This window comes from Aulonocara stuartgranti, assembly GCF_965226115.1.
Source record: "Aulonocara stuartgranti genome assembly, chromosome: 3".
In the NCBI taxonomy this organism is placed as follows: domain Eukaryota; kingdom Metazoa; phylum Chordata; class Actinopteri; order Cichliformes; family Cichlidae; genus Aulonocara; species Aulonocara stuartgranti.
Genome location: NC_138941.1, coordinates 40939945 through 40952499, shown reverse-complemented (window position 1 = coordinate 40952499; position 12555 = coordinate 40939945). Strand labels below are relative to the sequence as shown.

At 41.9% G+C, this 12555-nt stretch overlaps 1 protein-coding gene across 4 annotated transcripts; it reads left to right on the top strand.

Annotated features, from left to right (window-relative positions):
- The first annotated feature begins 6450 nt into the window (after positions 1–6450).
- On the top strand, positions 6451–11522 carry LOC309702126 (prostaglandin reductase 1-like). Of its 4 annotated transcripts, XM_082526556.1 has the most exons (10): positions 6452–6572; positions 6763–6843; positions 7488–7614; positions 7714–7759; positions 7848–7907; positions 8499–8666; positions 9070–9343; positions 9475–9580; positions 10794–10912; positions 11014–11522. In XM_082526556.1, the coding sequence occupies exons 3-10, from the start codon at positions 7509–7511 to the stop codon at positions 11122–11124; spliced, it is 990 nt and encodes a 329-aa protein (XP_082382682.1). In that variant the 5' UTR covers positions 6452–6572; positions 6763–6843; positions 7488–7508; the 3' UTR covers positions 11125–11522. The 4 variants fall into 4 exon arrangements, with proteins under 4 accessions (XP_082382684.1, XP_082382682.1, XP_082382681.1 ...); XM_082526558.1 differs by lacking the exon at positions 6763–6843 and having other exon boundaries at positions 6451–6572; XM_082526555.1 differs by lacking the exon at positions 6452–6572 and having other exon boundaries at positions 6730–6843.
- Positions 11523–12555: the final 1033 nt, after the last annotated feature.

Sequence of the window (12555 nt, the reverse complement as noted above, 5' to 3'; positions counted from 1 at the left end):
ACTGTGTCAGACGTGATGTCCTTCAGCCTGACGTACTGTGGTCTGTCGGTGAGGTAGTCAGAGATCCAAGCCACCAGGCAGGGGTCCACCTCCATCCTGTTCAGTTTTTCCTGAAGCATACAGGGCCGGATGGTATTAAAGGCATCTGGCCCTGTCAAGAAACAGGATCCTGACCGTGCCTTTTCCCCCATCCAGGTGTGAGTGGGCTCTGTGTAGGAGGTACAGGATGGCATCCTCCACTCCGACACCCGCCTTGTATGCAAACTGTAGTGGGTCCTGGGCATGTTGTACCTGTGGTCGGAGGAAGTTGAGGAAGAGCCGCTCTAGAGTCTTCATAAGATGTGACGTCAGTGCCACCGGTCGGAAGTCATTCAGCTCATTGGGCCGGTTCTTTTTGGGGACCGGGACGATGCAGGATGTCTTCCATAGGGCGGGCACTCTCCCCAGTCGCAGACTGAGGTTGAAGACTCGTTGTAGCGGCTCCCCAAGTTCAGCAGCACACGCCTTTAGCATCCTAGGACACACCTTGTCTGGGCCTGCTGCCTTTCATGCTGTAATGTTACTAAATGATATAACAATATTATACAGCTGTTATAAGTTACGTGTGTGATATTTATATCTGTGCTTTGTCTTTATTGTCTTTCCTCAGGAGAACAATCTCAAATAGATGAAGACCTGGTTACCATGGTGATTGAGGACTCACAGCCATTTAGCATTGTGGAGGACAAAGGAGTTAAAAGATTTGTTAAATCATTAAATCCTAGCTATGTTCTCCCCACTAAAGGTTATAAAAGCAGTGAAAATTTAGTTTTTACTGAATAAAATATGGGCAGGACTGAGGCCTCAGTGTGTAGCTGTCCATACCTCAACGTTACAAAAGCACAACTACTGTCCACACCCCAACCACACCTCACCTCACAGTAAATGATCATTTCCATTTCAAGCATTTCCAAATAATCATTTCCCATACTGCCACTATAAATATACACAGTATACTGCCATCACTACAATATACATGTTTTACACACTCCTTTTGTTGTTGACATTTACAGGCTGTGTGCAAAAGGCCACAGTCTTCAAATTCATGCCAACTAATATTTTTACGGCCAGTAGGTGTCCTGCTAGAGCAAATGAAGCTTCATGAAGCTTCGCGTTGGGGTGAACCAATTGGATGAAAAGCTTCAGTGCTTCATGGGGCTTCATCTGCCCATCACTATCTTCTGTAGAAATACCTTGTTGGGAGGAATAAGATCAAAATGTTCCCACACAGGGGAGGACATCCTCCTCTTCTTAGCTGGCTCCATTCTCTCCTGACTTTCTCTCCTCACTCTCATAAACCTCCAAACTGTCTCCAAACTCTCACTAACCGCAACTCTCCATCAAACACCCACATTTTTGAATGAAGTCTGAGGGGTTTATATCGCTGTCATATCTCGCGGCAAAGTTCGAACCACTTCATGAACCAGTCACGTGGTACAGCCGGGCAGCGAGGCTTCGGACGTCATCATTTTCAGCTCCTCCCATAAATGAAGCAAGCCTCGATACGCGCTTCGCGGAAACGCCCCCTCCATTACTCGACACACGCTCCGAAGCCTCGATACAGAACGTCCCATCACTAGTGAACGCTACTGGAATGTATATATTATGCTACGTAGCCAAAATGATTAATAATTTAACCATTGTACCTTTGTGAAATATGATGATGATTCACATTGTTGCACAGAATTACAGAAAAAATGATTTGTTGAACTTGATGTGCTAATGGGCATTTTTCTGGCCTACAGGTCAGGGTTTTTTTCCCCCACACTGAATCGATCATTTTCATATTGAAATGGCGAACCGGTAGGACCATTCTTTTCACCCAGTTTGCAGTCTTTTGATTACGGACCTATTTTGCCCATTACATGAAGCTGGACCCTAAGGAGGAGTTCCTTAAAATTGAACTTGAAAAGAAACTTCAAAAAAAGGACCGAAAGGACTCTTGCACAGAGAATCACAACATTAGTTATTAATTAATTGTGGTACATTTATTTTGTGTTTTGTATTTATTATTTTGTTCCATTTCCCCTTTCCCCCCATTTATTCAATATATTTTGGGGTTTTCAAAAATATAATTTGCAGTCTCTGGTCTCGTCATTCACACCATCTAGGCTCCATACAGAACTATTTCTTCTGCGCGTCAGTCAGTAAACTCACCAATTGCAATAAAACTAGCCCTTATCTAACTTTGCGTTACATAAAGACTACAATAAGACAGAGAAACCCTTAATCAGACGAGCGAGCACTTGGGTGACAGTGGGAAGGAAAACTCCCTCTTAACAGGAAGGAACCGCTGGCAAAACCAGGTACAGGATGGAGCAACCATCTGTCCCTGCCATTTAGGGGTGATGAGAGGAAGACTGGACAAGACACCCTGTGAAGAGAGCCAGAGATTAATAATAAATAATGATGAAATGCAAAGGTGTATTTAAAAAAAAAAATACATGAAGAAAAAACACTCAGTCCATCATGGGAATCTGTCGCTGACTGCCTGTAGAGTGAAGAAAAGGACCTAAGCGCTGACACAGAGGGAGATGAAAAAAGGGTTTAAACAAAGTGAGCTGTTTATTATAGGCTGGTTTTGGTTTAAACCCTTTTATTCGACAAGAATACCAAAAAAAAAAAAAAAAAAAAAAAAAAAAGCGAAAGCAAGTAGTGCGAAAACTAAACTCAAAGACTGGGAAAGTCCTACGAGAAGCGTCAACTTAATAGGATGGTTAAGACTGCCATGAGGATTGTTGGTGCCCCTCTCTCATCTCTGGAGGAGATCTACAAACAGCGCTGCATATGCAGAGCTATCTCCATCATCAGAGACCCCCACCACCCCTCGCATGGCCTGTTCTCCATCAGCTGCAGAACCACCAGGATGCTGGATTGCACAAGCCGTGAGAATGATAAACGGACTCTGCCCCCCATCCCACCCACACAGCCATTCACACAGCTACACTGTGAGGTCCACAAACGGACTGTAATGCTCCCTATCTACACACGCACACACGTACACACATACAATACACTCCCCAGATACACACACGACCTAATTTAATCATCCCCTTCCGTGAAAGGACTGCTGCTCTCCACCCGAATGAATGTGACTTGAGTTTGTTTTAGAATTTAGATTTTATGTTATTTATCCATAACTATTGTTGCAATTCATTACTGCCTTTTACTGCTCTTTTTAAACGTATTCTTTTTAAACTGCATTATTTATTGCACTGTATTGTTTATTGCACCGTAGAGGCTGGTGAGAAACAGTATTTCATTTCAGGCTGGGTAACACCATACGAAATGACAATAAACTTCTTCTTGAGTCTTCTTGAGTCAAACTAATAATAATACTAGAACTTAACATCCTTTCAATATAATATAAGAAATCACAAATACAAAAATAAACACAAAATGCTGGGTCCTGACAAAATCCCCCAGCGGCCTTGACGAATTGCAGCGTAACTAACAGAGGAGTCGGGGTCAGCTGATCCAGGACTAACTGTATGTTTTATCAAAAAAGAAAGTTTTAAGTCTAATCTTGATGGTAGAGAGGGTGTCTGTCTCCTGAATCCAAACTGGGAGCTGCTTCCACAGAAGAGGGGCCTGAAAGCTGAAGGCTCTGCCTCCCATTCTACTTTTAAATCTATTGAGAGCATGTAACCAACACTTCTCTTTAAAGTTAGTCTTCACCCAGTGCAGTGAAACTGGCTGCCAAACTGATGGCTGGCTTGCCATCCAGAAAGCTGGAGAAACTTAGTTTGTTCATTTTTATGTTTCCATCTGGGATTTCAGCAAAAGCTTTTGCATATTAATGCGCTCTGATATTAGCAGTATAAACTGAAATTGACTGAAGGCGGAGGGGAGAGTTTGTTGAAGAAAACCTGCCAGAGAGCAGGTTAAGATCACAGATTGTGTTACCTTGGTAACTGGCACAGGGTTTAAGCGAGATATCTTTGTCAGGAAAAAACAAAAAGCCATAGTTTCCTTAATCTCAGGGTTTTTGTTTTTTCACGAAACACTGCTTTGTAACCCTGGGGCCCGTTCTTCGTACTTCGCTTACTACATCCAAGATCAAATGACACATCCAAGACCAAATCATCGCGCTAACTCTGAGCTCGCTATTCCGGTTCTCCGAACACACCTGTTGTTGACGATTAGTACAGCTGGATGAAGTAATGTGAGATCACTGGGTGGCTTAGCAGGGGCTACGCATCGATAGTAGAAACATTGATCGGCAACCCTTTGATTGATCGGCGAAAATGTCGAAGGAGCGCGCTCGGTATTTTTCGGCAGCAGAGCAAGAACTCTTGAGTGAGGGATTTCAGGAGTTTCAGAGTTTAATCAGAACGCAAGGGAACACTGCAAAGGCTGCAAAAGCAAGGAGAGAGGGCTGGCAGAAAGTTGCTGACAAATTAAACTCCTAAGTAATTTAATAATAATAATAATAATGGATTGGATTGATATAGCGCTTTTCAAGGCACCCAAAGCGCTTTACAATGCCACTATTCATTCACTCTCACAGTGGAGGCAGCTACGGTTGTAGCCACAGCTGCCCTGCGGCAGACTGACAGAAGCCAGGCTGCCATATCGCGCCATCGGCCCCTCTGGCCAACACCAGTAGGCGGTAGGGTAAATTTATTATATTACACTATATTATATTATATTATATTATATTATATTACATTATATCCTCTTTCACATTAGAGCCACAACAGGACCCACTAGAACATGGGAACAAGTAAAAGTGAAATATAAGAATATTCTACAGAATGGTAATATTTATCACTTATACTGCTTTTCGTCTCTTGGAAAGAGACCCTGAAATAATCTGTTTGTTTGTTTATAACAGCAACCAAGAAAAGGGCAGAGCAAAAAAAGACAGGTGGTGGTCCTGCACCCCCTCGTCAACAAGTTGGTTAAGTGAATAATACCCTCACGGGAAAATCGATATCTCTCAATGAGCACACTGTCGCGCTGAGCTAAAGGATCCTGTCTGTCCCGCAATATACGCTGAATTCTGAAAACTCTCCTTATCAATCTTGCACCTTCCACAATGGGTGGCTCGCGTAAACGGACAGGACATGGCTGCGACAGACTTCCCAAATCCACCTTCGCTTTTATAGCCGTGGTCTCTCATCTTGATTACACGAAGTAATTTACAATTACTACTCTGAAATATGAATTACATCTGTAATAATCAAATACATGGAATAGAATGATTAATGGTACATTTCCCTTTTTTTTAGGAAATGACCTGTATGTATCTGTATGGAATCAATAAAAGGGTCAAGTGCTGCATTATCTTTAGTTACATTGATAACATTTATTTATGGAAAAACAGTGGTAAAATATCGCTGTTGCTTTCGTATAAATGAAGCGGACATACCTGAGTGGCCGCGATCTAATCCTGTTTACATAAAGTAAACCTGCTCCCGAGCAGCTCTGTTGCTATGACAGCAAGTCGCGGATGAGCTTCGGGGAACCGAACGATCCAAGATCACGCGAAATCGTCAACAATCAAATCCAGCTAACTTACTTAGCGAGGTACGAAGAACAGGCCCCTGAGCATTAAAAGTCAAACCTCTGATATATATTTCTTTTTTTTGTTGTTGTTGTTGAAAACAACAAAATGTGGTTTAGAACTAGAAGATTTAGATTTACAGACTTCAAAACTTGGCAAGAACAGAGTTTTGTTTTGTTTTTAAGTAAAGGATTTAAAGCTGCTTTTATCTGCTTCCTTATTAACAAGGAGTCGCCACAGTGGGTAGCTCCATGTGTTTGACCTGAATAGATACATAAATAGTTACAGGTCAAATTTGATTCTAGAGCACACTGAATGTCTAGGAAAAATGTGTTTTTGTGTCTTTTGGTACTTTAGGAAAGGTCATAAAATTTCAGAATAAAAAAAATGTAACTATTTTTTACTGCTGTCAAATTTCAAAGATGGCTCAAATTTAACCCGAACAGTATGTAAAAGTTAAAGTAAATATCTTGAACCTTATTGGCAGGGTACCCTCTCTCACAGCTCAGAAGGTGTGCACAATGTCATGGTCCTGGGTCGGTGACCCAGCGCTTTTAGTTATCATTTTCTAGTTGATGATGATGATGATGATTATTGTTTGAGTTCGGTGTGTTATATTTGGTCTGCCTTTGAGTCTGTCTCTGTCTATGGTGTCACCCCATCTGTTTGTGAATCTGTCTGGTTGATTCTGATTAGTTCAATGTCTTGTCTGGTTCCATGTGTCTGAGTTTCCTGTTTTATTGTGAAGGTTTGTGTCATATGTGAGTGTGCTCAGTTTACGTTTCCCCTGTCTCGTCAGCTGTGATTTCTCCCAGGTGTGTTCCCCTCCTGTCTCTCATCCCTTGATTTCTGCCGTCTGTGTATTTAAGCCCTGTGTTTCTCTGTGTCAGTGTCGCGTCGTACCCTCAACTAGCTGTGTGTTCTGCTTCTATGTCCCTAGTGTTTGGTCTCCTGCTCCAGTTTAGTGTTTCTTTCCAGTGTTTCAGTCCTTGGTTCCTCTGTTCTGACTTTTGGTTTTCTTTTGGTGAGTTTAGTTTGTACGAGGTTTTTCCCAGCAATAAATCTGCGCCTTAAGTTTCACTTCTGTGTCTGAGTTCTGCATTTTGGGTCCACCACTCCTGCTTGCCTGCCACACAGCGATTCATGACACACAATACTTTTAGCCAATCAGATTTAGGAATAAAAGAACGTCTCCTGCCATGTCTTCTTTTAAGCTTTCACAAACCTGTCTCTGCCCACTTCCACCCACACGGACCCCACATCTTCTACTATTTCTGTGAGAAGAGAGGCGACTGGTGAGTTCCAGCTATAGAAGGTAGAGAGCTGTTAGTGAAATGCATTAAATACTATTTTTCTGGATCAGGTGACGCTGAAGAGAAGTAGCAAACAGACGCAGGGATTAGTTATCACTTTTAAGCCTTTGCCTAAGCCATTATCTCGCTACCGACCATAAAATATTTGATACAACAGTTTAATGGCCCATTGTATTGTTTCACCATTGTTTAATTAAAACACAAAGAAAGTATACGTTCACTGTGGTTCTAAAGTCTGAAACTCAAACGCATTAAACTTTAGACTTCTCCTTTTTTCTTCGTTTCTTGGGAAAGAAAGTTCCTTCCTGTTTTTAAGTGTGCATACTTGTATGTGAATGGACACCACTCTCTTTCTACTCCCAGCACTCAAAGAACTTGTGTGTGAATGTTTGTGTTTGTGTGATAAAGATGTCTGCATTTCATTTGAATTGTTCTTATAACCACAGCTAGGTCACTCATCAACTCTAAACTAGAAAATGATTTGTGTTGTTTGATGCTCACCACAGCTAAACGTCACAGAGTGAACGTCACACTTCAGGTTTTATTCAGCTCTATTTTGCACAGCGCTGGATGACTCAGCACTTTCATGTCTGTTGATAACTGTGACGGGCAATATTTCTTTACAGCGGCCATAAAAAAGAAGAATCATGGTGAAAGCTAAGTCATGGGTAATGACTCAGCACTTTGACGGCTTCCCAAAGAAAAGTGACTTTGGGCTGAAGGTGGAGGAGCTCCCTGAGCCCAAAGATGGAGGTACGTCTTTCTTCTTTCTCTCTACAGGAGAGCACCTTCTTCAGTTTTTGTCAAACATTAAGCATCGAGCACTTTAAATGAGTTTAGTTTTGTTTGCAGAGGTGCTGTTGGAAGCTGTGTTTCTCAGTGTCGACCCGTACATGAGGTGATCAGAGAGCAGCGTCACTCATTACTGAACTACTTTAATGCTCCTGATATAAATGCATATTGTAACACACCCCTGGTCCCAACAGGCCCTTCAGCAAAACCCACATGAAGGAGGGAGATGTGATGATCGGAGGTCAGGTGGCCAAGTAAGAAACACAAACACACCTGTACACAGAAAACTTGCATGATGTGCTGTGATGTGTACGTTTACTGACACAGTCTGTATCTGCTGTTAATAACACAGCGACATAAACCCTCTGATAAGTAAAGTTCCTGTGAAGTCTCAAGCTGAACATGAAAAGAAACACTGAAACTTTCTGGCCTGATTAACAGCTGAAATCATAGAAGAATCTGAGAAGACAACTGTACCTTTACTTTGTTGCTTTAACATTTAGTGTATATCATTTTTCTATGCCAGGGATTCAAAAATGCAGATAATAAAAGAAACACAGATTCCTACTGCTATGCTTGCTTGGGGAGCAGATTAAATTGATTGAAATGTCGGGATTAATGTGAAAAAGCACAAAATCACACTGATGACCAGGTAACTTCAAGACTTTGTTACAAAGACAAACTTGAAACAAAGACGCCCACCACCAAAATTAATATTTGCACAGATTAATTTTGTGTTCTGACTGTTTGCAAACTGAATTATCCCAGTGACAGGACAGACTGAAGTGAAAACAGGTGAAAGCTTTTTTGTTTTTTTTTAATATTATGTTACTGTTTTCCTTTAGAGTGATCCAGAGTAAAAATCCAGCGTTTCCTGTGGGAAGCCACGTTGTGAGTGACAGCGGGTGGAGAACCCACACGCTCAGTGATGGGACCGGCCTCACTCCCATCCTGTCCGAGTGGCCTAAAGATGTGTCCCTGTCTCTGGCTCTGGGTGCCATCGGGATGCCCGGGTAAGACAGATTTAAGTAACCTGCATGGATCATAGTCACTTTCTATTGGATGTTAAATCGTGGCAGGATGTTCTGACTCTTCCAGCAGATAGATCGATGTGAAGTTTTATCAGCTGAATCTTAAATGTAAACTAAAAGCATTTGAGAAATTCATCTTAGTGATGTAAGACATTCTTTTTAAGTGTTTGTAAGGTGTTTAAGAGGTCAGCTAAACATGGTAATAGACACCAAAGTAAGTAATGAGCAGAAAATAGTTTTATTTTAAGAATATATGTAAGTGGCTAACTCCAGATGTTTTGCTGATGAGCTGAAGCAGTGTTTGTAAGCAGTGATCTTTGTGGATATAATTAATCTGGCAATCAAAGAGGCAACAGCTGGATTTACTGTTTCTGTCTCTCTGCAGGCTGACGGCTGTTTATGGGATAGAAGAAGTGTTGGGACTCCAGAAAGGTGAGACCCTGCTGGTGAACGCTGCAGCTGGAGCGGTGGGCTCCGTGGTGGGACAGATCGCCAAGATCAAGGGCTGTAAGGTGGTGGGCTCGACGGGCTCTGATGCCAAAGTGGTTTTTCTCAAAGAGCTGGGATTTGATGAGGTCTTCAACTACAAAACTGTGGGTTCCCTGGAGGAGGCTCTGAGGAAGGCTTCACCTGAAGGATACGATTGTTTCTTTGAGAACGTGAGCAGTGGTGGTGCAGTTTCAAGCTTGCATTTAATATTTAATCATTGCTCTACTCTTCTCTTGCATTCACACTGCATTCCTTACAACATGTTATGATGTATGTAAGTGACACTGCTGCTTGGTTTTAGGTGGGAGGCCCTTCGTCAGATGTCGTCCTGCAGCAGATGAAGAACTTTGGAAGAATAGCTGTGTGTGGAAGTATCTCCACCTACAATGACAGCCAACCCCAGACAGGTTTGTTACTGCCCTAACTTACTTTTTATTTTAAAAACTCCTGAGAGTTTTGTTCCTGCTAGGGAACAACCAGGGTTAGTGCACAGACACGACCACCAGGCAGACCACCACATCTGTCTAACACTCTCAAAACCCTCTTATTGGTTTTTGGTGACCGAAAAGCTCACCCTGATTGGTCAAGGGCGGAGTCCTTCCAGGACATGAACTCTCGCACATAAGGATGATTAGTGATAAGTGTAAGGCAGGGGTAGGCAACTCCAGGGCTCGAGTGCCGGTGTCCTGCAGGTTTTAGATGTGTCCTTGATCTAACACATCTGATTTAAATGGCTAAATGACCTCCTCAACATGTCTTGAAGTTCTCCACAGGCTGGTAATGAACTAATCATTTGATTCAGGTGGGTTGACACAGGATGATATCTAAAACCTGCAGGACACCGGCCCTCGAGGCCTGGAGTTGCCTACCCCTGGTGTAAGGTGACTCCCGGAAACAGATTAAAAACAGGTTTCACAATAAAAGCATGCGATAAGCTATAAGAACTAAAAATCACACTTAAGAATATAATTAAAAGATTAAAAATGACAAAACCCTACATCTCATGTGAAAAAAGGCAAACCTAAAACAAACCACCCCGGCCCGGGATGACACACACATAACCAGCTACTCCCTGAGGTCATGTGATCAGGGCGTGCTGTCTGTACATTGTTCAAGGCTGAAAACAGTGTATCCCAGACTCTGGTTTTTATGTTCAGCATTTTTGTTGTGAAGCACTTTTGAATAAAAATATCACAACATGCTGTATAGATCAAGTTTTACTGATAATTTGTGAGTCGGCTCTGTGCACGCTGATGAATGATCTCATTCTTGTTGCCAACTGGGGTGTTCAGAGCTTTCATGACCAAACTTTAGGGATTCATTTGAATTACAGGTATAAAGGTATGTAGATGGTATTAGACTGAAGGGGAACAGTGACCTTTCTGGAGGGGGCCTGGACCCCAAAGGCCCACACAGCACTGTGAAGAACACAAAATGCATTTAATACACCTGCAACAAGTTCTTCTGAGTTAATGTGTTTTTTCCACTGGAGGGAGAAGCTGCACTGCTAAAGATCCACAAGTGCTGTGGAGGCACACAGATGGTTATTGTAGACATGAACTGTAGTTTCTGTGAGTGAAAGATGGGTTAAATTTTTCTCTTGAACGACCTGTGTTTTAGGTCCGTATCCCTACTTCACCATGATCTTTAAGGAGCTGAAGATGGAGGGATTCTTGCAAAGTAGGTGGGAGCACAAGCACCCTGAGACCCTCAAGAGACTGTTAGCATGGGTGAAAGAGGTTAGTGTGAGCCTTTCTTTTAAATAAAGATATAAACATCAGTTACCTGTGTTTCTGTTTTGATGTATTGTATTTGTGATCTGTGTATTGTGCGTCCACAGGGCAAACTGCAGTGTCGGGAGCACGTCACAAAAGGCTTTGATAACATGCCGGCTGCTTTTATGGGGATGCTGCAGGGAGAAAACATCGGCAAGGCCGTCGTCGCAGTCTGAAGAGTTCAATGCAAGAGAGCCAGCATTACTAATAACTGCCATTATTACACAATCTATGAATTAATGAAGGATTAATCAATAACTATGGAAAACAATAATTCCACATTAACATTTCAAATTCCTGATTACTTTTATAATCACAATGATATCAAAGATTAAAGCAACTCTGGGATTTAGAAATGTGATTTCTAATCTAAACAGCATTACTTTGTAATAAATCATTAAAGCTACATCTGAAACAAACCATCCACAATTGGAAGAGTGAAACTTTTAATCTCTAGACTTGAAAATTTCCTTAAGAAGGAGAAAATGGTGATAACTGTAAGACTTTCACTTTGCTGTGGTGAACAGTGTGGTTCTAGAATCTATTCTCATATTAAAATATCGATATTTTAGTACTTTGGGGTAAATTTGTAGTTTTTCATTAACAGGAACACAGTGAAAAGAAACTATATCATTCGGATCGTCTAAATGGGAAGGAACTACTTCCTCTTACGCCTTTCATAGTCATATGTGAAATACAGCTGTAGAAATGTGTCGCAGCCCCTGGCGTGCGCACTCACAACAGTGACTGAGCCTAAACGGAGTCATGTGTGGACGTATTTTACCTCCACAAACAGTCAAGACGTGGTTTGCGATGCATGTGGCATCACAGTGAGGTGTTGTGGCAACACCACTTACCTCGTCAAACACATCAGAGTAAATCATATCACAGAATATGACGAGCTTATGTTGAAGCAAACTGAAGAGGAGGAGAGGGACAGGTGCTGCTAGGGCAAAACAGACGTCTCTTGCGGAGTCCTTTAATGCTGCAGGCAGGCAACGTGTTCAAATAGCGCAAAACTTCAGGTTTTTTATTTCTATATGGTTATTCTGCATCATTAAGCAAGAAGAACAAGTAGTCTGATGTCCTGTAATCATTATGAAGCTCTATTATTACAATTACAATATATAATTCTATTATGTATTGTATTATGAAATACAATGAAACATGTTTTTGTTCAGAGTATCGGTATAGGACTTTGTAGGTGATGTCACGCCGCAATGCATTGTGGGAGTGCGGCACCATTTCAGCGAATGCAACCCCCCCTCCGTGTTGGAAGGAAGATTGCTACAAACCATACTTAAAAGCAGCTAAAAAGACAAAGGACGTTATAGACACAGATTCAAATGCAAAGAGATGGTACTTGCAAAAAATACCTTGCATTGGAAATGTGGACCCGTATGAAATAACGGCAGTGGAGTAGAAACCCTGAAGACCAACCGCTATTGACTAAGCCTGATATAGTTATACAAGGACTGTTACAGATGAACCTGCATACTGGGTTTTGCTGGGTAATATGACCAAGATACAGTCAGTGGTTGGCCATAAGATAGACTTCTCCTCTCTAGCTCTCAATCAAAACCATTGACTGTAGAAAAGATGGACGA

What these genes read in the sequence shown, in the direction of transcription:
- LOC309702126 (XM_082526558.1), top strand. Translation starts at nt 7,509, where the DNA reads ATGGTGAAAGCTAAGTCATGGGTAATGACTCAGCACTTTGACGGCTTC. An exon ending in CCCTGAGCCCAAAGATGGAG is followed by an intron (nt 7,615 to 7,713) that starts GTACGTCTTTCT and finishes TTTTGTTTGCAG; the next exon opens with AGGTGCTGTTGGAAGCTGTG. An exon ending in AGTGTCGACCCGTACATGAG is followed by an intron (nt 7,760 to 7,847) that starts GTGATCAGAGAG and finishes TGGTCCCAACAG; the next exon opens with GCCCTTCAGCAAAACCCACA.